At 44.7% G+C, this 26,286-nt stretch overlaps 1 protein-coding gene across 1 annotated transcript; it reads left to right on the forward strand.

Moving 5' to 3' along the window:
* Positions 1-248: 248 nt before the first annotated feature.
* On the forward strand, positions 249-14,038 carry NPM1 (nucleophosmin 1). The gene is made up of 11 exons (XM_075056421.1): positions 249-406; positions 1,156-1,235; positions 4,310-4,429; positions 5,236-5,329; positions 6,103-6,206; positions 6,727-6,788; positions 7,309-7,363; positions 8,975-9,064; positions 9,978-10,079; positions 12,631-12,705; positions 13,681-14,038. Exons 1-11 carry the CDS (start codon positions 343-345, stop codon positions 13,717-13,719), a joined length of 885 nt encoding a protein of 294 aa, XP_074912522.1. The 5' UTR covers positions 249-342; the 3' UTR covers positions 13,720-14,038.
* Positions 14,039-26,286: the final 12,248 nt, after the last annotated feature.

The following is a 26,286-nucleotide window of genomic DNA, read 5'->3' on the forward strand; positions in this document are numbered from 1 at the left end:
GCCGCCCGCGGGCGGCCCGGCCCGGCCCCGCGGGGTTCCCTACCGCCGCCGCTCCGACGGGTGCGGGGTCCGGCCCAGCCGCCTCCATTTTGCGATCCGCGCAACCCCCCTCCCCGGCGCCTCACTACGGGCCGCGCTCGCGACCACCCTCCCCGCGAGGACGGGGCGGGGCGGGGCAGCGCGTGCGCAGAGGCGGGGCGGCGGGGGCGTGGCCGGGGCGCGGGTCTCGCGAGAGGGCGCGGGCTATATCTGGGAGTGGGCGGGCGCGCGGCTTCCTTTAGTGCGCGTCCGCCCGCAGCGCCGCAGCCCGCCCCGCTCCTCCCGCGCGAGCAGGCCGAGAAGATGGAGGACAGCGCCATGGACATGGAGAGCATGGGCCCCCTGCGCCCCCAGACCTTCCTCTTCGGTAACGGCCCGCCGCTCCCCCCACCCCCGCGCCCTGCCGGCCCCCTCCCGTCCGCTCCTTCCGGGCCTGCGGGGCCGAGCGGGAGGCGGCCTGAGGCGGCGGGGCCCGCGGCCTGGTGCCGGCCTCGCGCCGCGCCTCAGCGGGGCGGGAGGGGAGGGGGGAGGAGAGGGGAGGGGAGGGGAGGGGAGGGCCTCGTCGGGGGAGGGGGCGCGCGCCGGCCGTTACCGCCGCGCGCTCCCCCCCCCCCCCCCCCCACGTGGCGCGCTGCTCGCACGTGGCGCCGGCCCGGCCCGGTTTTGTTCCCCGCGCCGCCCGCCCGCCCGTTCCTAAGGACGCGGGCGCGCTCGGAGCGCCCCGGCAGCGGGCGGCCGCGGAGCACGTGGCGGCCCGGCGGCAGGCGGAGCACGTGGACGGGCGGCGGGCCCGCGGCGCCGCGTGCTTGCCGGCTGGCCCCGGGGAAGGCCCGGCCGCCGGCACCGGGCGTCGCGGTAGATGGCGTAGCCCCGGGCAGCGCGGAGGACGTGGATGGGCCGGGCCGGGAAGGGCCGCGCCGGGAGCTGCGTGGTCGGCGGCAGGCCGCGGACGCGCCTGGGATTTTCCCCACCCCGCGTGTCTCTCGCGTGCCTGGAGCGCTGTTGGTTTTCCGTGCGAGTGCAGGGCCTTGAAGCAAGTTTTAAAATAATAAGGGTTTGGCAAATACCTGTGTCTAAGTAAAACGGTATGCTGATGATTAAATGGTCTTTTCACAGGCTGCGAGCTTAAAGCAGATAAGGAGTATCAGTTCAAAGTAGACGATGAAGAAAACGAGCATCAGTTGTCTTTGAGAACGGCAAGTATCGTTTGGTTTTTAAGTTGCAGGTTTTAAGTTTTTGTTTCGAAGTAGGGGTGTGCAGTGCTGAGAAGTGATTTTTTTTAACATATACCTTAATTTTCTTAAATTTGCTTCCTTTAGTGGTAAGTGTTCTTAAGTGAATCTGTTAAAGAATAAGCTCTTATTATTGGGAGTGGAGTATACCATGTCAATTGAAATATTTGCTCTACTGAAGAAAAAAATAGAATATCCACTGATGTTTTCTTGCTTGCAGCAAGCAATGCAAGGGTGGAGAAGTTTAAAAATAAATTCACAGTCGGTTAATAAATGTATAATAAACAGAATTAAGAGCCAGAATATACACTCTGACATCTCTAATGCAATAATTTGGATGCTACAGGAGCACAGGAGGATGGATTTATAAGAATCCTACATGGGCACATTTTAGTAGCCTTTATTGGAAACGGTGTTTTAAAAAGCTTTTCCATATATTCCCCAAACATAATTCCAGTACTTTTTAATATTTTTTCCATAAGCAGCTAATAACTAAATCTAAATGGGGGGGAGGTTTATGTTTTGATTTATTGTCCTTGGTGTTGCCCTCTCTAAGGGTGTAACTGGGAAACACTGTCTTTCATTCAGATAATTCATCTAACAGACTCCTCACTGAGCAGGATACTCCTGGAAATCAGGATCTGTACACTGTGAGTTCTTAGATGCGACCTTCAATCTTTCTGCTGCCACACAAGCAAGACACTATTTCAAGGCCTTTGTTCTGGGCTGAGCATGTTACTTTTGGTTAGCAGAAAGATAATATGCCCCAACTTCACAGGCAAGGAATTGGAGAGTTGTAGCATCTCTCTACTTTATGGGTTGTTACTGTGTTTATTTAAATACAAAGAGATACCTTGATGATACCTGGAAACAAAAGTCTGTTAACAATTTTGGATGGCTTCCTACAGCAGAATTGTTTTCTACAGGAGGCTTGTGTAATAATGCTCTCCAAACTTATTTACAGTGATACAACACTTTAATATAGGCATTGCAGTTTTGTAAATAATCATGTGCAGTTTTGTGAATAATCATGTGTCTTCGGTTCCTTGCATTTTATGAAAATTATGGCCTGGACTTGACAATGACTAATTTGTTCTTAATTAGAATTTCTTCTGAGGGAAGAATATAACAGTAAGAACAAGTTAATGCTGATAGTTTTCATATCTGAATGCTTGTCATGCAGATGCAGTTAGTCACTGAGTGATACTTGAGTTGTATGGCTTTATCCAAAGATCCTGTTCTTGGAAAATTACCTATAGTATCTCTTCCGATGCTGTGCCCTCTGCATGGGGGATGAAGCAGATTGGATGCATACCAGTACTTAGTTTTTAGGATTGTGGGAAAAAAGTCTAATTCAATAACTTGGCCTTTCAAAGACAAAAATTGATATACAGGAGAAATGGGGCTTGAAATAACAAATGACAAACTGGAAATGTCTTAATAGGCTTGGAGGATCTTAGACATAGCCATGAACAGAAAATGCCTTGGCAAGCAGAGGAAGGAGTTGATGGTAGATGAAGTGTGAAGGTAGCAAATACCTTGTGACTGATCTGTGCAGCTGATAAAAAGACTACATGTGTGAAGATCGACTCACACATGTCAGTTAAGATATGAATGTGGTGATGGATGGATATGAGGTGCAGAATGAGGTGGGGAGAAAGAGGATAGAAGTGAAAGGGGAGGATTGATGCATACAGAGGTAGAAAGTGGCCTGAGGGTTTCTGTAGATGTCTTACTAATGGTGGCTAAGAACATAGAGGGATGATCCATCACTGCTTCATTATCTATTTATTGCCAGCGTGCATTCCTTCAGTGTAGAAATTAAAGCACATGAAGGGATACTTGCCAGGCACTCAGTAAATAAATTAATAGTAAGTGCTGTAGTATGGCTTGAACTGGTGCAGATGACAGGAGTAACTGGGGATGGAGGGCATGCTCTTAAATTCTTGTGCCGGTGGGTAGTCCCACCAGCTGAATGATGTAGTGTTGTTGCTAACCCTTTTGAGAGGTGAGATCCGAGTAGCAGTGTGACCTCTTTAAATTTACAGTAACAAAACTTGCCAGGAGTAGTGGATCCTAGATCCTATTTCTCAGCCTTCAGTCTGATACATCTAGTCTGGATCATTATAGCCTGCCTAAAACTGAGCTCTTGGAGAATGGAAACTTAAGTTGTACGCCTCTGCCTGAAGTGTTTACACCCACATCTTACATGGAGGGTGGAAAGCTTTCTTTTCATGGGCAGTGGGAAAGGAAACAAGAGAGCCTTGTTCACTGGTCTCGGGAACAGTTGTAGTACTTCAGGGGATTCTTGGTTTTCACATCTCTTGCATGTAATCCTGACTCAGGTGCCAGCGGTTCAGAGAACTGGAATTTCAGGCCTGTCCCATGTCTTGTCATTCATTTGCCTCCCTGCAGCTACGATTTTTGAATCTTCAGAAAGTGTCAGACTTGTACTCAGTGTAAGGAATCGAGGCACTTGAGTTTCGAAATGCTCTGGGACAGCAGCTCTCAGTCCTTGGTGAATTAATGCAGAAGGCATATGCGTGAAAAACGCTACTGAACTGAGCAGTTGTTAAGACTTAACTCATTGAATGTCAAGTAAGCAAAAGAAAAGTGTGTAATGTGATGAAGTGAAGCAGTTGACAGATAAAACGTGGTGAGAAGAGGAAGGATGAAGGCTGTGATTCTGTAGTAGTGATAGCAATTCTCTCCCTTCCTCTAGGCGTGTGTTTGTACTTATGCCTTTGGGTCAGCTTCAGTGCTGACTGGACTCATCACTGACCCATTTCAGTGCAGTCATCCAGTAGCAAAATGTCTATACTTCTCACTCTCATCAAAACACGTGCCTTGAGTTGCATCTTGCAAGTGCCAGTGTTAGGGTGAAAGAGGGTATTGGCTTGGGGGGGAGTGCAGCTGAATCATTAGCAGTCAGAAATATAAACTTCAGTCTTAAGAGATGCAGAACAGTGAGTGGGGTTTAAAAGACTTCAGAATATTTGGGAAGATTCTCAGAATGTGCACTGTTCTGTACTTCACAGGTTACTTTAGGGGCTGGGGCCAAAGACGAATTACATGTTGTAGAAGCAGAAGCATTGGACTATGAAGGCAACCCTATTAAAGTAGTACTGGCATCTCTGAAAATGTCCGTGCAGCCTACGGTAAGTACAGGAACTTGGAAAAATCTACTATAAATTGGGTGTCAGGTGAGAAAGACAAGTTAGAAAAGGTTTTGGTTGAATTTTGGTGAAACTGCAGTGACCAGTGGGTTCAGACAAGTGTCAGTTTTGGCATGTGTAGTAAATATGAATATATTTTTGTTGTGCCTAGTAGACTTACTCTAGTCAGCTGGAGATGATGGACTTTTGTTCAAATTGTGTCTTTTTTTAAAGAAATGGTAGTAATCATGCATGTCATCTCTGTATACAAAGGTATGCATTTGCAAGCAGATGGATCTGTAACCTGCACTGCTTTCTTTGAGCCTGGGGTGAGAAAAATCTAGTTTTTCTGCAGGTCCCAAGCTTTCTTAAGAGGTTCTAAAGGTGACTGCTACCATTTCTTGATTTGAAGGCACCCTACTTGTCATGCTTGCCATCTGGAATGTAGTTTGAATTGATGTTGCTGATGTTGTACAAGTGGAACTGTACAATGCTAGGGGCAGGTGTGATGGATAATGTTCAAATTGGCATTGCTACCAAGATAAGTAGAAACAAATGTGTATTGGTCTGGCTTTGAAAAGTGTGCTTTAATTATGGTAAGTGATGAGAATGTAGTAAACCCAGTTGTGGCTTATTGGCCCTAATTTGACTCTAAACATTTCCGGAATATTCTGTCAGATGGGAACTTGGAGTAACTATTAGCCTTGGAGTCTACCGATATTGGTGCTCTTGGTTTCATTTGAATGGATTGTCTGTTACGCGTGCTTCACCTTTAATATTTGAATAAATAACAGTGCTTTTTTCCTTAGGTTTCATTAGGTGGCTTTGAGATCACACCACCGGTGGTGTTGAGGTTGAAGTGTGGTTCAGGGCCTGTTTACGTCAGTGGTCAACATCTCGTAGGTATGTATTGCTCTGGTTAATAATCTGTGTTCTTGCTACCTGTCAGCACCAACAGAACTTGAGTGATGTATCTGGTATCTCAAGTGGTACTTTGACACTGACCCTCTGAATCTTTTAATTCACTGTCCTCAGAGGCATGAGGTAACTGTAGGACAAGGGAGTTCAGAGAAATGCTTGCATACCTTTTCTTGCCTCATTTTGTATGGGTAAGGGAAGGTTGTCGGCCTGGCAATTTGAATTCCAATTTCTCTCCTTAAAAATGGGTGTTAGGTTCCCAGTGTTAGTGTCTCACAGCAGAAAAAGTGAGCTTTCTGCTTATCAGTTGAGAGTGTGAGAAGACTGCCCATGAAATAGTTTTGAGTTTGCACTAAGAGCTAAGCTGGGACTAGCCTTCTCCTTTGTAGAATTGTCTTCGAAACTGATCTTTCTCTCTAGAAGTTCTCTTAAATATGTCTCCTTAGAAATGGAGAAGATTTTATTCTCTAATTTTTTATGGCTTCTTTTCTGTGAGGAGTGTTACAGGCAGTGTATGGATGGTTATTCACCCATTTTGGATTTCAGTGTAGTAGTGTCTGCATATAGTCAACTGGAGAAGTTTCTGATCTCAGTGGTTAGACAGCTAGTGGGAAGCTTCCTGCTATCAATTCAGCACCTCAGTAAGACTTTGCCTATTTAGTTGTGGGTGATACTTTCCTGTTTCTTACTAGCAATCTTGCTTTAACTATTGTTAAATGAGGTGGGGTTTTTTTTACACATTGCCATCATTTTATCAGCATTAGAAGAAGAACCAGAATCAGACGATGAGGAAGATGATACAAAAATTGTGAACACTTCGACAAAGAGACCAGCAAGTGGAGGAGGAGCTAAAACACCACAGGTATATAGACTTTAAGTCAGCTTGTCTGCAGAATTTTCTTTTGGTTTGGTATTACCGCTGCTTCTAGGAGTAAGCAGTTAGATGGCTTGGTATTATTTACTTAACATGTGGTCTTTTGATACCTGCGTCTTGGGTCTTGACAAGTACTAAATTACGGAAGTGTAGTTAAGTACAGATAGTTTCCAAAGCTTTGCTGGAGGGGCTAATATGAAGACTGCTTTTATGTGGAAGTTTTGTCCACTACAGTAATGGAGTGTGTGCAGATTCTAGCATAAACATCAGTGTACTGCAAGAGTTTAAATGCTGATTGAAGCTCTGGAGTGCAGAAGGAAAGGTTCATATGGTCAGAGCATGCTGTAAATTTATCAATAGCTTTTGACTTGGCAGCTCTAACTTCGTGGTTTTTAGGTAAATTGATGGAAGATAGTCTTGTAATTATGCCACAAATTGTTTTGGATCAAGGTTGCTGTTTATTAAGACAAAATGGTGTTGACACTTAAAATACTTAATCTTTTTACAGAAAAAAGCAAAATTATCAGAAGATGACGAGGATGATGATGAAGATGATGATGAGGAGGATGAGTATGTAGTCTTGTTTTGATAATGTGTTTTGAAATGCAGTGTTAACCATTTCAGAATACGAATTGTGTGACATAACTGGATGTTAAGTGAGCAAGCTACTTGTTTATCTTGGCTACAAAAACCTCAGAATTACCTCAAGTTTACATCCACAATGCAGTCTAAATTAGTGTTATTCAGATATGTCACACTGGGTTATAAAACTTAGTTTCATGTAATTCATTAATTTCTGATACAGAAATTCTAAATTTATTAATAGTAGTGGAAGTCCTAAGATACATGCCTTCAGTATTAAAGCGGAAGGGAATGCATTTAACTGCTTTAATGGTAGTAAGTAGAGTATTTAGCCTAACACCTTCCTATGTATTAAAACAAGGTGTAAGGTAGACTTGGGAAGATGACTTGCTTCCTTCATCAACAAAACATTTAATTGGGAGGGGTGGGGGGAGACTAATTCCTAATGCAGCTAAAGCTGTGAGTATAAATCTTGAGTTATGGTGAGTGACCACCTTTCTAATTTTAGTGATGAGGATGACTTAGAGGATGATGAGGAAGAAATGAAAACACCAATGAAGAAAGTAAGTGGCACATATACATACACACACATTGTGACCCTCTTCACCCATGAAGGATTAAACAGCCTGTTTAATGAACTTGAAAGGAAGTGAGTGGTAACACCAGATTGACTTAATATCTGCAGCTAAGTTTATTCAGATGGGGAGCAAGTGCTAACACAACTTACTAATAGGTGTTAATTAACTGTCCTGATTGAGTCATCTTTGAGGACTCCTGTGGAGACCCCTTAAGCAGAAGCAGGGGGAGGGGAAGCTGTGTTTGTGTAAGTGAGATAGCTGTTTAGGTTTGAAGTCTGTATTTATTGTAATGCAGAAGCTAATTGAGGTGTCCTCTTTGTGCAGTGTTCTGTTTTGTAATGGACTAGATATCAATAAAAGGGATGACAGTAATTGGGCAGATAGTCCCTTAAATCAATGAGTTCAAGCACAGCTGTTTGGAATGTGTGAATGGGATGCTTTTGATTTAGCTTAGTCTGTATAAAGGCATTGTAATAGGACATTAGAACACTTCAGTGTGAATGGGCATCCAATCCATGTTTTATTTACTTTGTTGCAGAGGGGTTCTTAACAGCAGGCATATGCACATGCGCAGTTGTCAGACTGGTATGATTTGTGTATGGCTATTGAGCAGCAAACAAAATCCTGCTCCAAGATGTGAGTTGTGCTTTGCCATTTCAGTTAGTCCTGCATGCTGTGAAAAAGGTTTTTCTAGCAACCTAACTTTCAGTGAAAAAAGGATCTAAATGTGTGAGCCCGTAGGAAAAGGTTCACTTCAGGCAGTCGAGTGCTTGAATGTGAAATTGCGTCAGCCCTTGAGTGCCATCTGGTGGTAAAATAAACTGTAAGACAACTTGGCAACTGGGGGGTAGAAGGTAGTAATTTTTTTGAAATTGCGTACTTTGGCCTGACTTTATATGTTCATATCTGCTGTTTAGAAACAAACATTCAATGGTTCACTTCACTATATGTTGCTCTGTCCTAATGAATTTCTATAGGTGGTAGTGCACAACAGTTTAAGGCCTGGTAAAGATGATCTGAACTGCAGATTTACTGCCATCTAATCAAATCTAGTGTGGCTGAACGAAATGGTCCCTTGAGTTATATAGGAATATAAGTATCCAGTTCTTAAATATACATGTGGCATAGCTCACACACATCCCAGATGATGGTTCTGTATGAAATGCCAAGCAAGAGGTAATTGTTGCGTTACAAAAAACAAGTAGCACTGAGTCAGATCTTGGAATTGCAGTGCCATCTAGAATTAGTCTTATGCAATATCTGCCCCCCAAATTTGGCATGGTAATAGATAAGGAAAGATGTAATATGGTGGTAAATGTAGTGGAGGTCCCACATAGTTGTATGGCATCATAACAATTTGATCTTGGTTATGTTATGTATTGTGCTGCACCAACAGTTTTTCATTTGAGTTCCTGTAGCATACATGCTTTTTGTTTAAATAATCGACACTGATCATGTTGCATGGGCAATGAGAATGCTTTTTTGTTTGAGGTTAAATAGTATGTATTTGTCACTAAGTCTTGAGTATTATGTTAGCAAGCTTAACGTTTACTAGCAGTTTTTCATGGTAAATGAACTTAAGTGCTTGCTTTTCAGCCTGTCCGTGAGGCTTCAGGAAAAAACATGCAGAAAGCAAAGCAAAATGGAAAGGACTCTAAGCCGTCCACACCAGCATCTAAATCAAAAGTGAGTGAAGACAAATGAGTAAAACAAATGTTTATTCTAGTGTGGAAGTTAGTTTTCTTGCCTAAGGGTAACTTTAAATAATGTACTAACCATTAAGTTAGGTTTTTGAATCTTAATATGAAGCATGCTGGGGATACTGTTCATTGCTTCATGTTCCCCTGTGAAACCCTCCAGTGATCGATACATAACTACGACAAGATTTGAAATCAGACCTGCTGCCCCTCGTGGGTATTGGTGGTCTTACAGTTTAAAATAACAAGTCTGTATTTTTCTGTGTAGCTGCTTGTACAAGAGGACGAATGCCAACTGTGTTGCCACTGCAGTACAACAGGAGGCTGCTGCTAATAAGGGAGTCTCACTTAACTGACCCTTTTGAGAATTAACAGTTTTCTTGTTCAGTTTCTTTGTAGTTGTCAAGCTTCCGTATGCAGCTTTTCCTTGCTCCATGTACTTGAAATGCATGCCAGGAAGGTTGATACAGAAATTAGTGTGGGATGGATGGCAGGATAGCATTTGAAAAGCAATGTAGATGTGCACCTTTTAAAACATGACCTAATGTGGCTGCAGTTGTGGAGTAAACTCTAAATCACTGAATGTTTGGCCTATTTTCAGTTTCATTTCTGTTGGGAGAAAGCTATGTAGGTACCTGCCCAGAAGCATAAGATGCTAGCTCCGCTAACTGTAGTACCTCCAAACTTAAATGTTGTTCTTTTCCTTGTCTCCAAGGAATGTGTTAGAAGCACAAATTTAACTGCTGTGATTTTTTTGAAAACTATGTGAAGTGTATGTGATAGTTCTTTTATCATGTATAAATTTTGCAGTATGTTTTAACATTCTTGTTTATAGAAAACTTGATCTTGTATACTAAGTAGCTCTATGTATGTGCAAGTTCCTAACAATGAATAATTTTCAGACTCCAGATTCCAAGAAGGATAAATCTCTAACTCCAAAAACACCAAAAGTCCCTCTGTCGTTAGAGGAGATTAAAGCAAAAATGCAAGCATCTGTAGATAAGGTGAGTTTTCAGAAACTTCAGGTTTCTCAGCCTTATTTTTACATGTCATAGATCAGAAGAATGGGATGTTTTCAAGAAGTGGTTATATGTCACTGATTGCTGTGCTGTTATCAGTATGTTGATGTTGAAGCTCAGAGAAATGAAAATCATTTGGGACAAAGAGAGGCCTCTACTCATGAGAAACAGAACTGCTTTGTTTTTGTATTCTTCCAGTAGTGGTGATGAGTAATTTCGTAGTGAATTCAGTTAAAATTTGAAAAAAACCCACACATCAAAACACAAAGCAACAAACCTTGGGTGATACTTATGCTAAAGGTGTCTTAACTAGTGTACGTGTTTTGTTTTAGGCAATTAGAGTAAAGCAGAGTTCTTCACATGCTTGGAATAGCTTGGTCCTAAAGCAGTATCCAACTTGTATATCCAGATGCTTGTAAGGCTTTATAACTTCCAGAAGGGGGAGATAGGTGCTTGCAGCATGCATTAATGAATCAAGGAAGACCTGAAAGCATTTGCTTTCTGAACTGGAGATCTGGGGTTAATTGAGTCTCCCTTCAATGAATGCTTCATCTTCTGAAGGTCACAGGGCAGTCACTTGTCTTCTGGTTGTTATCAGCTTGACTAGCACTTTGTGGTTATGCATATTAATATTCTTCCTAGCTGCTATTTAAGTATAAAAAAAAGAAAATTGCATTTTAATTATAGGCTGGATGGGTGAAAGCGTAGCAGGTAATAGCAATTCTTCGCCCTTAGCCAGGTTTGGAAATGTGTGCGCTAGCTTGGGGTGCAGCTATGTACACACTTGTACTGCGGAATAGGTGGTAGTGAGGACCTCACATCTAGAGTATGAGTTCTGATTTTACTTCTAGCTCAGGAGTGTGCTTATAGATCATATGCTCATTTGTGACTGAACCAGATTCTTTATTGGAGACTTGTTTTTTGGCTGATGTTGGTTCTATGAAGAATTCTGTTTTGTGGGTTTGTTTGGTCTGAGATAAACTTTTTCCCCCTTACAGTGGCAATCAAGTCATCTAAAGAATTGGGATTATCTTCTGCTTAGATTCTAAATGTTTTGAGGCAGTTTTGTTGCAGGAATGCTAAATAAGACAAAAAGTGTTCTGATATAGAGTGGATGCAGGGTGAGCAATGACAGATTGTGATTAGGATCAAAATGCATATCCCTAAATTGTGAACCTGACAGTGATGGATGGTATCATTCTGCTAGGTCAAACTAACCTTTTGGATCTAGTGGATGCTAGGGTGTTTTTTTGCATGACTCAGAGGAGCCATGATGAGTGTTGTTTCTGCAGCGTAAGCAGAAGTGGCTGAGCTGCTCACAGTAGACAGATGTCCCTATGGAGAAAAGCATGCAGACCAGATAACTGGCAAGTAGCTTTAGAATATACTTTCTGTTGCTGAAGAGTGTTTTTACTGGGAAATGCTGTGTAAGCACAAATCTGTAGAAGCAATAGCAGGCAGCTTAATTTAATGTCTTCTAAGGTGGTGCTGGAGCAAGTAAGTACCTTAGTAAGGCAAAAGATTTGTGCGTTGCCATATACAATAGCAATTCTAGATGACAGGCAGCAAGTTAGCAGCTTTAAAAAAAAAATAAATACCACTTTATGAAATTATTAGAGTGGAACTGCTGTATTACGTAGTAAGTAGATGTCAACAAGCTAATAGAAAAGCATCAGTAATTGACAGAATCCAGAGGCAGGACATTTGTCCAAATCCAAGCTTTTTGGTTGCAGTATTGCAGTTTCAGGTATTCCTAATGTAGATTTGTTTCCTTTGAACATACAATTGCTGTCTTCTGCAATGTGCCATGTAGCAGCTAAGTGAACTATCATAATTGGCTAGGTATATTTCAACTGATGTACTTGAAAAATGGGAAAAATACTACTCGTGGGGCATGTGAAAGTAAATTAGTGTCTCTTAAAATAGTGTGCTGTATTATTTTGACTGGAGATGGGAAGAGTCATGAAGAAAAACCTTGATTCATGAATTATTACTGAATCTTCTTTGTACATTTGAGTATGTGCAAAGACTATTTCAGAGATACAAGCAAATGTCTCTAGAACAATTCTTTAAATTTATAGAACTGATGTATTGGAATGAGTCTTAAAGGGTAGGTGAGAGATCAGTTAATTTTTTGCTTTAGAGAGCTGAAGTCAGAAACCTACCTGTGAAGGATAGTAATGTCTCAAGTTGCATGCTGTAGTAAGAATCCATAAATATGCAATTAGTTCTAGTTTATCTGAATAGCATATGAATGTTGGCTACAACAAGGTTATTTTAAGTGCTGAATGCTTGCTGTTAGGTTTTTGAGCATGAGCAAAGATGTTTGTACAGCCATATTAGTGGGTAGGCACTCCTGTGAGAAATACCTGGGTACTGTAGAGAAGAAAACTTTAAAATGGTTTAAAAGCAGATTGGTTTGGGATGTTGCAAGGTAAGTTCAGTAAAATTGCAAAGTATTTAAGCTTCGTAAATGGTTACTTATTGGAGTCATTAAATGACCTGCATACACTTAAGCTTGCTTTTTTCAAAATAGGGTTCTTCCCTTCCTAAGCTGGAACCCAAATTTGCCAACTATGTTAAGAATTGCTTCAGGACGGAGGACCAGAAGGTAACTGAATTTATTGGAACTTGATAAAATCCAAGAAACTTTTATAACCTGACTTAGGGATTCTTTTCCACTTCTTAATCTTTACAAGCTTTGGACTGTTTCAAAGGGTTACAAACCACGAACAATACTTCAAATTAAATAAATGGGAACGGTTTTAAGGGTTTAGTTGGCTAAGATGGGAGAGCTAATATTTTATTACATTTTTCCAGCTTTTATATGGTTGGTAAATTATCTCTTGCTTACTAAACCCACAGAATTTTCCTTTTGGCACCATATTGGCTAAGGAAATGAGCTGTGGTTTTCCTTGCTGCTGAATTTGGCCACCTAGGCCAGTCTGCTGTTCAGCCTTTTGTTGGGGAGGGTGTCTGGGAGGGGGAACTGTTTTGCGATTGAGATTATGGCTTTCTTGCTACATTTTCTCCCAAAGTCAACTGAACTCTTGTAAGAGGGCAAGCCAAAAGGTGGTATCAGGAAGCAAGTTTCTGAATTGGTTATTACTCAACGTATACTAGGCTAAAATGTGTCTTAGATTTCCCTATCAAAATTCCTGTAAGTTAAAACCCTTCCAGTGACAGAATTCCTTATGCTTTCCTGCTTCCCTTAGTGGTTCAGAGTAAACTTGTCTGATAGACAAATTGATAGGTTCTTGAAAGAATGTTTAAAAGCAGTTAGCCTCAGCTACTGGAGTTGGTCTGACATTAGCCAGGGTAGGCAGAGTTCAGCCAATATTTGCCTAGCTGGTCCACACCCATCCTCTCGCTTACCTTCACTGAATTCTTACTATTGTGACTTACCGTGAATAACAGTCTTCTAGCAAAAGGACCTAATATCTTGCTTTCAACTTGATTTTCTCTGAAAGGAATGCATTTTTTGTTGTAATTTCTTGTCAGTATTTTGTGGAGTAAGTGGAGATAGTAAACTGAAAATAATTAGAAAAATGGATTTCAGTTTCTAACTTTTTGTGTACACTTCCAGGTCATTCAAGCTCTCTGGCAGTGGAGACAGACTCTGTAAGAAAAGAAAACAGTTTAAACAGTTCATTAAAATCTGCAGTCTTATTTCTGTAACCATTATTTGGCTGTCCTTTTTACAAATGCTGAAAGAGCTTTCCCTACTGTGTCTGATAAATGTCATCCAGATTACCTTGCCAAGAATGTGTTGTCCAAAATGCCTGTTTAGTTTTTAAAGATGGGACTCCACCCTCAGCTTCATTTTAAGTATGTATGGAATGTTTTGATAAGGCATGGTGGTGGTGGTGGTCAGACAAATGGAAATGGTGGGGAGACTTAAATGTACGTGGAAAAAAAATAAAATTTAGTATTTTAATAAAGTACTATCGTTTCTTTTTTTATGGGTTGGGGGTAGTCTGCATACTGAACCCAGAAGATAACAGGGCTTTAGAGTTCTCATAGGAACTATAGCTAAGTATTTTAGCTACTTCTCTTTACCAAGTACACATCAGTCTCATTTATGTTGTCAACTTTAAACACAACTTAACTCCAATTCCATGAGCTTTACAGTTACTGAGCAGATGATTGGTGAGAAGACTAAGTGGTAAGTGGGGCTTTATTCTTGTCTGGAAGTGACCACTAATTACATAATTGCTTAAAACAGCCTTTCCTGCATCTCGATTTCTGACCCGCTTCATTGCTCTTTGGTTTATGGTTTCGCTTTAACAACTTGAGTTTGTAGGGCTTGCGACTCCACTTGTAAAATGTAATACTTTTGATTTGGGTATTGCTGGCTGTGCTGTTCCTCTGAGGGGCTGCAGTCTCTGAGGTTGTCTCACATAATGACCCTGTGAGGGTTTTGTGGAGAAGAGAATTAGCTTGAATGCTGTAGGGTGTGCCTAGAGAGCTCACTGATGGAGATCAGTGCCAGTGGATAAATTCCTGCGAATGACGAGGAGCTAATCTTCAGCAAATCCCAAAAGCTCAGATGGGCAGGTAGTCCTGTCTCAGTTCCTTTTGTCTCTTTTGATTATTGCCTACCAATGACACTAAGAGGCAGAGTTAAGCTTTTTGGACCATTCTTGGTTGTCATAGAAAAGTAGAAATGCCGAGGTGTAAGGGCTCTTACAGATGCAGGGGAAAGATAGCATGGGTGTCATGCCTGGCACCAAACTCTTCCTCAAGGCTCTTGTCTGAATGCTGTATCACTTCAAATGCTTGAATGCTATGTTGGGGTGTAGTAACTGCAGTAATGGTATGGACACAGAAAGAATACTTAATAACATTTAAGCAGTTGTAACTAATTAAACTTCGATTTAATCCTTGCTATGTGTGAGAATTAATGCAACTGACTTCTGTTTTTCACAGCAGAAAAATCTTGCATGAGAACAGAAGGGTATTAAAGCAGGCTTTAGCAGGTTGACTTTTTTTTTCCACTTAAAGGACTTGCACAGTTGGGGTCCTACAGTGGTTGCCTTCGCAAGACGTGGTAAAAACTTGTTGGATTGTGCTAATTGAGCATGGAGTATCTCTTTTTTTTTTACTGGGTATTCTTTTTTTCCAAGTAGTTCTAGAAGCAGAATGTATAATTTGGTTTGTAAAATTATCACTGGAAATATTTTTAAGGTTTGCTATTATAAAAGCCTTAGTTTCTATAGTTGAGATTCTGGGCACAATGGAAACCAGTGCAAGTTTCCAGAAGCAAGTGTTTCTTTTTGTAAAAACAAAGCCAAGCAAAGTGCATGGTAGAGAAGTGGCACACAGTGCAAGTCTACTGTCAAAGATTCATTTAAACTTGAGTATAATTGCAGCATGTGAAAATGCAGAGAATAAGGGTTTGAAATGCCTGTTTTGGTGGGGTTATGTCAATAGATGATGTCATGTGCACAAGTAAGAGCAAATTTCCCTGGTGAAATAGAGCTAATGGCACAGACAGGCTTATTTAAGCAAAATTGCCCTCAATTTTGGCTGAAACAAGTGAAAATTGTACAGTAATTTCAGTAAGAGGCTATCCAGCCAATAAAATATTCTGAGTGTTAAACGTTTAAGAAAAGCCAGGGTGTTGTCTGTCTAGGACATTGACCAAAGCAGGGCTGTGGGGCGCAGCCCTACTCGGCACAAGGATTGCAGGGGAGGATGGAGCCCGTGTGAGCAGTTCTAAAGGAAAACGTATTCCTGTGCTGTAGCCAAGGTATAAGGTAAGTTAAGTCTTTGTTAGGATGCCATTAAGCATCATGAGGCATCTTTGAGGCATCTGCATCATGGCATAAAAATGATTACTTGGCCCGGGTTAGTTTGCTCGCTGTTTTCTGCCAGTTTATGTTCTTGCCGCTCTGGCTGTGAAAAGCGGTCGGTGTGGCTGTCCGCTGCCCTGCTCCTGGCTGCGTGGCGGTCTGCCCCATCCCTCCCAGGAGCAGACCTCACCTGTTCATGCCAGTCACATCTCCAAACACTTCGCTCCTGTTGGGACTGGCCATCCGATGACTGTGGGACTGCTGGGCTGCGCAGCCGTATCCTCTAGGATATTCACATGCAGCTGCCAGTTCTTCCACTTCTTTGAACAGAGCCTCAAAGGTTGAATTAAAAAAAACTTAGTTTAAGCTCAGATGTGAAAATACCTATTGAAGAGAAGATGCCAAATACCAGATGTGGGTTATTAAGTGCAGTTCTTGACTTTCTGCAGAGCTGAAGCATGTTTTTATCATGGTAGTAATGGCATGATTGCAACAAAGCTGTAATCTTTTGGTAGCTACGTTGAGGGTTTTAAGCCTGTGTGATCCTGGTCCTTGAGGATGGCTTATGAGAGCATGGAGGTACGTAGTCAAGTGTATTGATGCCAGTACAGGCTTTCTTGCTCTGCTGTGGGAGAACAACTTGCCTTCCCTTTACAGGATATTAAAATGCCTCTCCAGGGGCTGTCCTTTGACCTTTCTCCACAAATTTCCCCCCCTGCTGCCTTCCCATTGCAGGACCCTTCTGCTCCTTGCTTTTTCCAAGCTCTGTTTTTTCCCTTATGTGTTTCATTCCTTACAAAGAACAGGTAGCCGGTGGTGTTCCTCTGCACAGGACAAGGGGAGGGCCACACAGCTGAGCCGGGTGTGCGGCAGCACTGTCCTCTGCTGCACGGTGTTGGCTGCAGATACACCATACAGATCTATTTTGTCTCCAAGTCTCTGGTGTTTCTGGGCATCTGGTTTCAGAAGAGGTGATAATAGAAGGATACTGTCCTGCAGTAAAACAACCATTTCCAGCTTCAGGAGGTCTTGGTCTGTGTCTTACTCCTTACTTAGGGTTTTCAAGAAAAGTGCTTGTGGCCACCTTAGGTCTGTCTCAGGCTTCTGTTTGCTCCTGTGAATCAAACCAGCTTGCCAAAATGGTGTCTCAGGCCCCAAGCGCTATGATGAGTACAGGGCTCTCTTATTTTGCCTGTGCTCAGCAATTGTTGCAGCCTTTGGAGAGGAGCAACTCGAGCATGGCTGGCGGGAGGGTGGAAGGGAGTGTGTGTGGGCTGAGGTAATGGAAAAGGGGGCCAGGATGGGTGGTGGTTCTGGGCTTCTTGCCACCCAGACAGTCCCTCAGGGGCTAAGTTCATGCTGGAACATGCTCTCTGTCCTTTCCTTCTCTAGAAATCTTACCCAGATACACCAAGCTACGTCCCGTCTCCTTCCGATGTGCCATTACTGACTGGCAGCCAAACTCTCCCAACTTCTCCTTACCTCTTTCCCTGTGGAACAAGCACATAGATCCTTACTCCTCTTGCCATTTTCCCAAAGGGGAATTAAAGACTAGATCCTACTTAGGAAATGTCCTAGAAAAAGCTGTAAATGAATTGGGTGGTTTGGAGCTAAGTGTTAGGTGGAGGGCCTTTATTCCCTGGCCTTGTCTAATGGGCAGTAGGTCCTGGCAAGCAGCAGCAAGTGCAATTGGTTGTGTTGAGTGAGGTTTGGAGGTTTTGTGATCTGGTATTTATTAAGGGTTGCTTCGTCTGAGTCCTGGCTCTCGTAATCTGAACGAGGAGAGCAGAGTTTACGTGACTGGGCACAGAACTGGTACAGGACTTGGAGGTCGTCTGAATGGGCCTGACTTGTCCTTCCTTTTGCAGACAGCAGAGGGAATCACCTGCTCTCTACTTACTGGTTGTTTTTTATCTACACTTACACTTTTGGGAGCAATTCTGTGTGTTGTGTTGGATCGGCTCTTCAGTGGCTGGCTGTTGGGTTGTCTGTTGTTAGGCGAGTGGATTTTAAGCCATACCTTACTTGGATCACAAGTTAAACGCTAATTAAGATGATAAAAGCATGCCATGGAGACCACTGGACTCTTCTAATTGCATGCATGCATTCCTTACTTTCTTCAGAAACTCTTCTCCCATTCTACCACTTCTATCGGCTCACCCTAACCAAGCCAGAAGAGCCTTTATAGGAACAGGATCTGGGGAGAAAACAAAGAATGAGAAGGGGCAATGAATCAAAGAAAGAAAAAGGAGGTTGGGGGTCAAAAGTGAGAACAGGAAAAATGGAGACCCTCAGTGAGATGCTCAGCAGGGGACCTCTAACAGTGCCTGCCACTTCCAGAGGTGTCTGTGTGGGCGGTGAGGTGCTGCCCAGAGACTTGTCCAGCCGAGGGAATAGAAATTGGCATACTGGAACAGCAAAAGGAGGGAATGTAATTAGGCCACTGAAACCAGAACTGATGTGCCTGGTTCATCTTAGACCTAGTGCTTGGTTTGCAGTTGTGCTAGGAACAGTCTAAACTGAAGACAATTTTGTTAGAAGGGTCCTACAGGCCTACTCAAGATCCCTTGAACTAATTGGGGCCGTAAGCCTGCTGAGTCCAATCCAATTCTGTTGACTTGGTATTTAAGAGAAAATTAGTTCCTCTTGAATGAGGATATAAATTTTCAAAGCTGTTTTCAAATTAAGCCTGAGGCTTTTAAATTGATTTTTTTTCCATAAAAATAACTGCAAGGAGAGTTGAAGGCAAATTGTAGCTTGTTGAGGTACTTGGCATCTCACTGCTGTAGCCACCTTTATCCATGCCCAATTCCTGTAACTTCTTTCCCGTTACTCTTTACACTTGTCCCAAAGCTTGTAATTGTGATGTTCTCCCAAGAATGTCCTTGCTGAGACTCCTAGTAACACAAATCACACTGTATTGAGGCAGTGAAAGTGTATATCATCCAGTGTTGCTTCCCATAGTACCTGCTGCTTTCGCTGTTCCTTGTATGTAAGTGTGTGTGGACACTGAGGCAGTGGACAACCAGAACTAATGGATAAAGCTTTCCATTTAGTAATAAGGCCACCTCTGGCCTTTAGGAGACTTCCCTGCCCCTTAACACTCCCCCCCCTACTTTTAAGCGTTTCTGTCAGATTTTTCCAGATGGAAATCACTTTTAACTAAATGACCCCCACCCCTTCTAGCTAAGGGCAATACCATGTCCTGGGAGCACCATAATGAAGAAGGGGACCTGGCCCTTGTGATCTCCAGAGACCACAGAAGGACGGGGGGATTGGGGGATCTTGCCGTCTTTTTTAGGGTCACAAAGTAGGAGAGGTACTTCTGCTTGTTCTCTCTAGCTTTATGGTTCTGGATAGTCCCTTCCAACTCATTCCCAGTTCTAGACCTTGCCACAGCCTTCTCCTTGCTAACTTGGTCCATCACTGCTCCTCAGGTTTCTCCTCTCTGTCTTACTTCTGATCCTTACCAGTTCCTCCTCCAGTCTTTTCTATGCATTGCTGTTGTGAGCAGCACTGACTTTCCCTGGTCAGTCTTGCGCTCTCAGTCTCTAGAAGAAGCTTGAACACCATTGCAAACGTGGTGCTCCTGCATGAATCTCTTTCCCGTTCTGTGTTGCTTGGTAAGGTGTCCCTGAGAGCACAGCAGAGGCTGGTGCCCTCATTTTGGTCATGGTGAAGAATGCTGATAAAAGCCCAGTCCTGCTGCTGCACCTCCAAGCAGACGGAACATTCAGCCTTACCTGTTCGTAGGGCTGCAAGATGCTTGTGCCTGCACCAGGAGAATGGGACCTCCAGAGATGTCTCTTTCCTGACCTGTGACACTGATTTTCCAGAAAAAAAGCCATGTTTGGGTATATCTTTGTGGAAACAGCAAAGATGACGACTCACCCATCTGTTGTATTGAGTTCTTGTTCTGAAGCCAGGTGTGGCCTATGGCTCCTCTTCAGAAGGATCAGTAGAAATGTACTTTTTTCAGCGTTGTTTTTAGAAAGAGCTGTCCTGTGTCTGCCTCGAGGCCCACCTTGAGTTGCTCGTTCAGTTGTGCCATGACTGAGGATGGTGACATGGGGCATTGGGAGGTCCAGGACATCACTGGTTGATCGATGCCCGCAGCTGTGTGTCCACCAACCCTGAATGGCCCCAGGGGTGGCACATGCCAGCTGTGAGGACGTGTGGTCACCCAGCCTCCAGGTGAGGTCCTGCCTGTGGGAGAGCACCCAGAGCAGCACAGGGGCTGTGGGCAGGAGCCTGTGATCGGGGTGTGGGGAGGGATCGGCTGTCCCACAGAGAAGGGAAGGAAGCTCTGCAGATGGGGGTCGAGATGGTGACTTGCTGGAGATAGCTTAATTCAGGAGACTTCAGTCAAAGAGGCTTATGTTTAAGAGCTGTCGAGCTGAAAAGCTCTGAGTTAAGGAAATATTAAGTTTTGAAGCTTAACAGCTTGTGTGGTGTTGGGTTTTTTTCTTTTTTTTTAGGGAAAAATGAAACCATGGAGGAATATAAATCCAAGAAGCCAAGCCCTAGGATTTAATGCAGTCCAAAGGCTGGAAAGTGGAATTTCCCACTGGTTTGCGTAGCGTTGTCTGCAAAGGTTTGTCTCTTCTTGCCTCCCTTCAGAAGCATTCAAGCAGCTGCTGTATGGTTTCAGAGAGGAGCTGCGATGCTCCTAGATGGTGGGACCAAGGAAAGCCTGTGGGCATCATCCTCCCTGTGCAGGACAGGCAGGACACCAGAGCAGGGGTGGCCAGGCTGGGGGACGTGGGGTGGGCATGCACCGGCTGAGGGGCCCTGGGCACTGGGGGTGGGCTGCCTGCAGAATGGCACTAGTCCATCCGTTTCTCCTTTAGCTTGAGAGGTCTGTCACTTTCAGTGCTTTAATTTTCCTCATTCTTCTACTGATAAAGCACTGAGATTCAGTTAATGAGTGTGCTGGAGCTTTCAGAGGAATCTGAGGTTTCAGTTCCCAAATCCCATTGAAATCCAGGAGGTGTTTCAGTGGAGAAAAACCTTGCAAGCCCCAAACCCCTGGCTGGTGAATAAGAGGCTTTGTTACGCTTTTTTTTTTTTCATATGAAGTAATGATATACATCAGAGTAAGGGTTGTAGCGTGCTGGGTTCTCCCTTTGTATGGGGCTGTGAGACATGCATATGGTCTAGCGCTGGAAGAGAAGCTGGTCTTGCCTCTATTCCCAAGAAGTCCAGGAAGGGCCATTGGCTGCAGAAGTTCTTGGGAGCATCCCTGCTCTCTGGAGCTGGCACGGCCTGTCTGCAGTGCTGGGCTGGCCGTTGGCAGCTTTGGGGATTTCTTGGCCACCTCTGTCCTCCCAGGATTTGGTGCTTTGCCCTGCCCTGGCTCGCTCTCCTTCCAGTCCACAGAAGGCTGTCCCAGTTTGTTGTTGTATTGGGTTTGTGTGACGAGGTTTTGGTAGCAGCAGGATTACAGGGGTGGCTTCTGTGAGAAGCTGCTGGAAGCTTGCTCTGTGTCTGACAGAGCCAATACCAGCCGGCTCTGAGATGGACCTGCTGCTGGCCAAGGCCAAGCCCATCAGCGATAGCAGTAATGCCTCTGTGATAACAGATTTAAGAAGGAAAAAGAGTTGCAACAGGCAGAGAAATGGCAGCTGGAGAGAGGAGTGAGAACATGTAAGAGAAACAGCCCTGCAGACCCCAAGGTCAGTGCAGAAGGAGGGGGAGGAGATGCTCCAGGCACCGGAGCAGAGATTCCCCTGCAGCCCATGATGAAGACCACGGTGAGGCAGGCTGTCCCCCTGTAGCCCAGGGAGGTCCATGGGGGAGCAGATCTCCACCTGCAGCCCAGGGAGGGCCCCACGCTGGAGCAGGTGGGTTCCCAAAGGAGGCTGTGACCCCGTGGGAAGCCCGCGCTGGAGCAGGCTCCTGGCAGGACCTGCGGATCTGTGGAGAGAGGAGCCCACGCTGGAGCAGGTTTTCTGGCAGGACTTGTGACCCCACGGGGGACCCACGCTGGAGCAGTCTGTGCCTGAAGGACTGCACACCGTGGGAAGGACCCACGCTGGAGCAGTTCGTGAAGAACTGCAGCCCGTGGAAGGGACGCATGCTGGAGCAGTTCATGGAGGACTGTCTCCCATGGGAGGGACCCCAGACTGGAGCAGGGGAAGAGTCTGATGAGTCCTGCCCCTGAGGAGGATGAAGCAGCAGAGGCAACATGTGATGAGCCAACTGTAAACCCCATTCCCTGTCCCCCTGCACTGCTGGGGGGGTAGGTAGAGAATCCAGGAGTGAAGCTGTGCCTGGGAGGAAGGAGGGGTGGAGGGAAGGTGATTTGAGATTTGGTTTTATTTCTCATTACCCTACTTTGGTTGATTGGCAATAAATTAAGTTAATTTCCCCAAGTTGAGTCTGTTTTGCCCATGACAGTAAGTGGTGAGTGATGTCTCCCTGTTCTTATCTTGACCCATGAGCCCTTTGTTATATTTTCTCTTCCCTGTCCAGCTGAGGGGTGGGGGGGAGTGATCGAATGGCTTTGGTGGGCACCTGGTGTCCAGCAAGGGTTAACCCACCACAATTGTCCCTCTTATTAATGCTACAGAATGAAAGCTGCCATGCTTAATATCCTATTATTTTTATTTCTTATTTTATTCCATTTGTTATTTTATGTTTGCTTATATTTGGCATGCATTAGGTGCTTTTCTGTCTTCATTCCCTAAGGCAGGAGTTCCTGGTGGCCAAAAGAGGCCTCCCCTGGTCATGACAGGGAAAACTCCAGGATTGCTGGTCTAATACATCTCTGTGAGCTCTTGCTCACCACTGAGGGGCTTCAGATCATTCCTCACAGGTATTCTCTCCTGAATGCTGAACGATGGATGTGTTGTCTTTATCCAGGCTCCAGATGGAGACCTTCACCTCTTTCCAGCTGGGCTTCCCAGCAGCTATTAAATGGCAAATATTTCTTGCTAAAAAGATGGGGTCATGCCACACTGGTGTCTCAATAGTGCCAGTCTTCAGGTCTCTCGACTAAGACCCTAACCCTCCCAGGTCCTGGGTCACTGCAGGGGATTGATGCTTCTGTATTTGCCGGATTAATGTCTCTAATTCCTGGTGCCATCCTCACTGGCTGGCATGGTGTGGTGCAATTTGCGTGTTCCAGGTTGGCATCTGATTTGTGGGGCTTATAAAGCTCAGCTCAAGTCACAAGTTAAAAACTTGGTGAGCATAAGGCACCCAGCATCAAAAGCACTGTTCTGGGTTCTTTTTTTAGAGTTAGTGAAGGAAAGCTCTCTTACATGTGTTCTGATTTAGTGTTTCAAATGCTTGGTATGGGAATTCAGCATTTCTGCTTTTACTGTATTTACGCCTTTGTTCAGTGTTTCAGTTCATTTCCTATGCCTCCATGCATTTTCAAAGTCCAGGCAACCAGCAGAGCGATTGCAGACACACATCGGGTCTGTGCTGGTCTCCCTGGCTTTTCATCTGTCGTGGGGCTTGGTGAAATCCCAGTGTAAAAGCTGACAACGTACGGTTTGGGTTGTTTTTGTTCCTCCACACACGGTTTGTTTATGTCCAGGGAGAAAGTTCAGTGTGCTAAAACCTAAATTCCATCTACAGTTAACTGATAAGTGAGCCTTCCCTATGCCTTTTGGTATGCAGTGAAATCTGGGAGCTTCGGGGGCTGAGCACCAGCACCCCGCAGCTTTCCAGCCTCGCAGCTGCTCTTTGACGGCCTGTGATGAAGCAGGGTGCTGGGGACCAACCATGGCTGCAAAGCACCAAAATTGCTAAACGCCAAATCGTTGCACGCTCTTCTTGCGTTCAAACCATGCCGACGCAGGAGTACGGAGCTGCTGCTTTCTGCTGCTACCTGTACAGAGTGGGGGAAGCAGCGCAGGGCGCGTTAGCGGTGTTAGGGGCTGGAGAGGGGGCTACAGAAAGCGAACGAAGCTGTCCGTCCCTGCTGCTCCTGGCTGCTGTGGCCTGCCCCATGCTAAGCACCTTGCCCGTGTGGTTGCTTGCAGGGCTCTCCCTCAGGGGATGCATTTTCATTTAGAAATTGCCGCTTTGCTTGTTAACCTTTTGTATGGCCTTTCCATCTCTTCTCCCATATGTATCAGCAGGGCTGTTGGCCATGCTGCCACCTACCACACTGATGACTTGCAAATTGCTTGCAGAATTTTCATGCAAGTTATACATATGGCTCTGTGCTTTGTGCTTTCAGTGCTTCAAATTGGGGCTTTAGCCTGGTGCTTTGTGGCTGGCTAAATCTGAGTTCTGGCTGTTTGCTCTTCACTGTGTTCCTTCCACAAGGTTGTGGCTGAATGTCATGGTGCTAAGGTATAAGTCCTGTCTTCCTGGGTATCAGTTCAGGGTTGTTTTGAGGTGGCTCTTCTGTTGGATGGCAGTAACTGCAAAGCATCTCCTCCCTCCCTCCCTGCCTGCCTGTCCAGGCTACATGGCAGAAGCGTTTCTAAAATCCCTTCTTACACTGGGATGAAGTTGCCTCTTTGTGTGTAAACAGGATAAAGACAGAATATGCACTACAGCCCTTCTAAAAGTTGTCTTTCCTTTTACTGGGAGTTTAAAATGTAGAAATCCTCTTCAAGTTGATTTTTCAGTAAGAATTGCTTATTGAAATGACCCAAGGCTGGAGATACAGACAATGACAGGAGCAAATGGCGTGCAGGTTTGCTCACCGGCGGCAGGGCTGAGAGCTGAACTTGGTCTTTGTAAAACGTCAGCCTGGGTTTTTTCTTTTTCCTTGAAATCTCAGATCTAAAGAAGAAAGGGCTCCAGTGACATGGCATGCCAGGTGCAGCAGGGCCGGATCCTGCGCCAGCCTTTGCTGCCGGCTTCTCATTCACATTCCAAAGGGGCGTCCAGTGGGTGGGAAGGTTTCCCACTCAAGCATGCTGCTAAGTCCTTGGCCCCATTGAATGGGTTTCATGCTGTGAAGTGCCCGCTTGTTGGGTGATATGGACCACTGGAGCAGGGCAAGGGAAACTCATTTCACCGGGGGCACCTTCACAGCCCTACAAGCAAAAGGTCATGCTGCTCAGACTTTGATTTGAGCTGCTGAAGAGCAGTCGCTAATCCAATAAGCCACCGAGGCACTGTAGGACATAGTCTTAATTCAGGCATTTTGCATGGGTGAGTGAAAGGCAGTAACCCTGGGAGATCCCAGGGAGCGCCCTGCAGTGCAGAGACCCTACCTGGCCCGCGTCTTGCTTAATAAAATGTCAGGAACGTGCTGCACCAGTCTTCACACCTTGAGTATGCCGTATGAAAAATAAACAGCTTAAAATAAAGGTGTTTGTTTTCTAGTGGGCATTAGTTGTGCTGGCTGCGTTTGTGCTGGGAATCAGATCAAATAGCAGCCTTCAGCAGTGAATCAATAGGCATGGGTGCAGAGCTCTTAATATTACATGTATACATGTACACACATACATGTATTCATAACAACATGCAGCTAAGTGATATTTCTGTTTTTCCGCGGATACGTGGGAGCTGCCTCATCCATTTTCTGTGCTCAGCTGTGTTCTTCAAGGCTGGTAGCCTGAGATTCACTTAATATTGGTATTATTCTCCAGGTAACTATTGGAATTTTAAAGATTAAAGGGCTTTGTCAGACTACTGAGGCACAAAACATGGATCTAGTTTAAATAAAGAACTCATGTGTGATTGCAAATGAAATGTTTTCATAATTGAAAAAAGAAAAATCCAATGTGCCCGCTTTAAAACAAGCCCCCAGGTACTGCCCTGGCAGCTCTCACTGTTTGAGGTGTCCAGGTGCCTTTTGCTCTGTGCGGATCCAGTTCCTTTGGCAGCTGAAGCCCCAGTTGGGATGCGGCGGTGGGAGGCAGCGGTGCTGCTGGCACAAGGCATGTTGGCATGGCCTGGGCCAGCATCACCTGTGATGAATTTTTCCATGCATAGCTCGCAGCTCTGCTGTAGCTGCTGTAATTTTCCCTGCTGTTGGGGAAATTGAAATTATAAATGTTAGCAGCAGCTTCACAAATTACTTTTCTAGTTGTGCTGCTTCCATCTGGGTGCAGCAGCCTTGGGCTGGCTTGGTGTTGGGCAATGTCATCAGTCGCTGTCTAAGGAGCCTTTTCTCAGAGGCGGGTGATGGGGCTGTCACTATGCAAAGCCCCGAAGTGGTGGGACGGGTGCTTGTGGATGCTGCAAGGATTTCCAGCCCTTTCCCAGTGCCTCACCAATGGCTTTTCTACATCAGACTGGTCCTAGGAAGATGCACAGTAGAAAAGCATGAACTTCCCTTTAGATACCGTTTGCATCATGGGGGTGTACAGGTGTAAAACATCATCCTACTTAAAACCCCTGAGGTCCTCGAGGCCAGCCCACATGCTGGTAACATAGAGCAGCTGATGTGCTCAGTGTGTTGAAGGCTCTGCTTGTGCGGG

Source organism: Buteo buteo, chromosome 24, assembly GCF_964188355.1.
Source record: "Buteo buteo chromosome 24, bButBut1.hap1.1, whole genome shotgun sequence".
Lineage (NCBI taxonomy): Eukaryota > Metazoa > Chordata > Aves > Accipitriformes > Accipitridae > Buteo > Buteo buteo.

What these genes read in the sequence shown, in the direction of transcription:
- NPM1 (XM_075056421.1), top strand. Translation starts at nt 343, where the DNA reads ATGGAGGACAGCGCCATGGACATGGAGAGCATGGGCCCCCTGCGCCCC. An exon ending in GAGGAGCTAAAACACCACAG is followed by an intron (nt 6,207 to 6,726) that starts GTATATAGACTT and finishes ATCTTTTTACAG; the next exon opens with AAAAAAGCAAAATTATCAGA. An exon ending in GATGATGATGAGGAGGATGA is followed by an intron (nt 6,789 to 7,308) that starts GTATGTAGTCTT and finishes TTCTAATTTTAG; the next exon opens with TGATGAGGATGACTTAGAGG.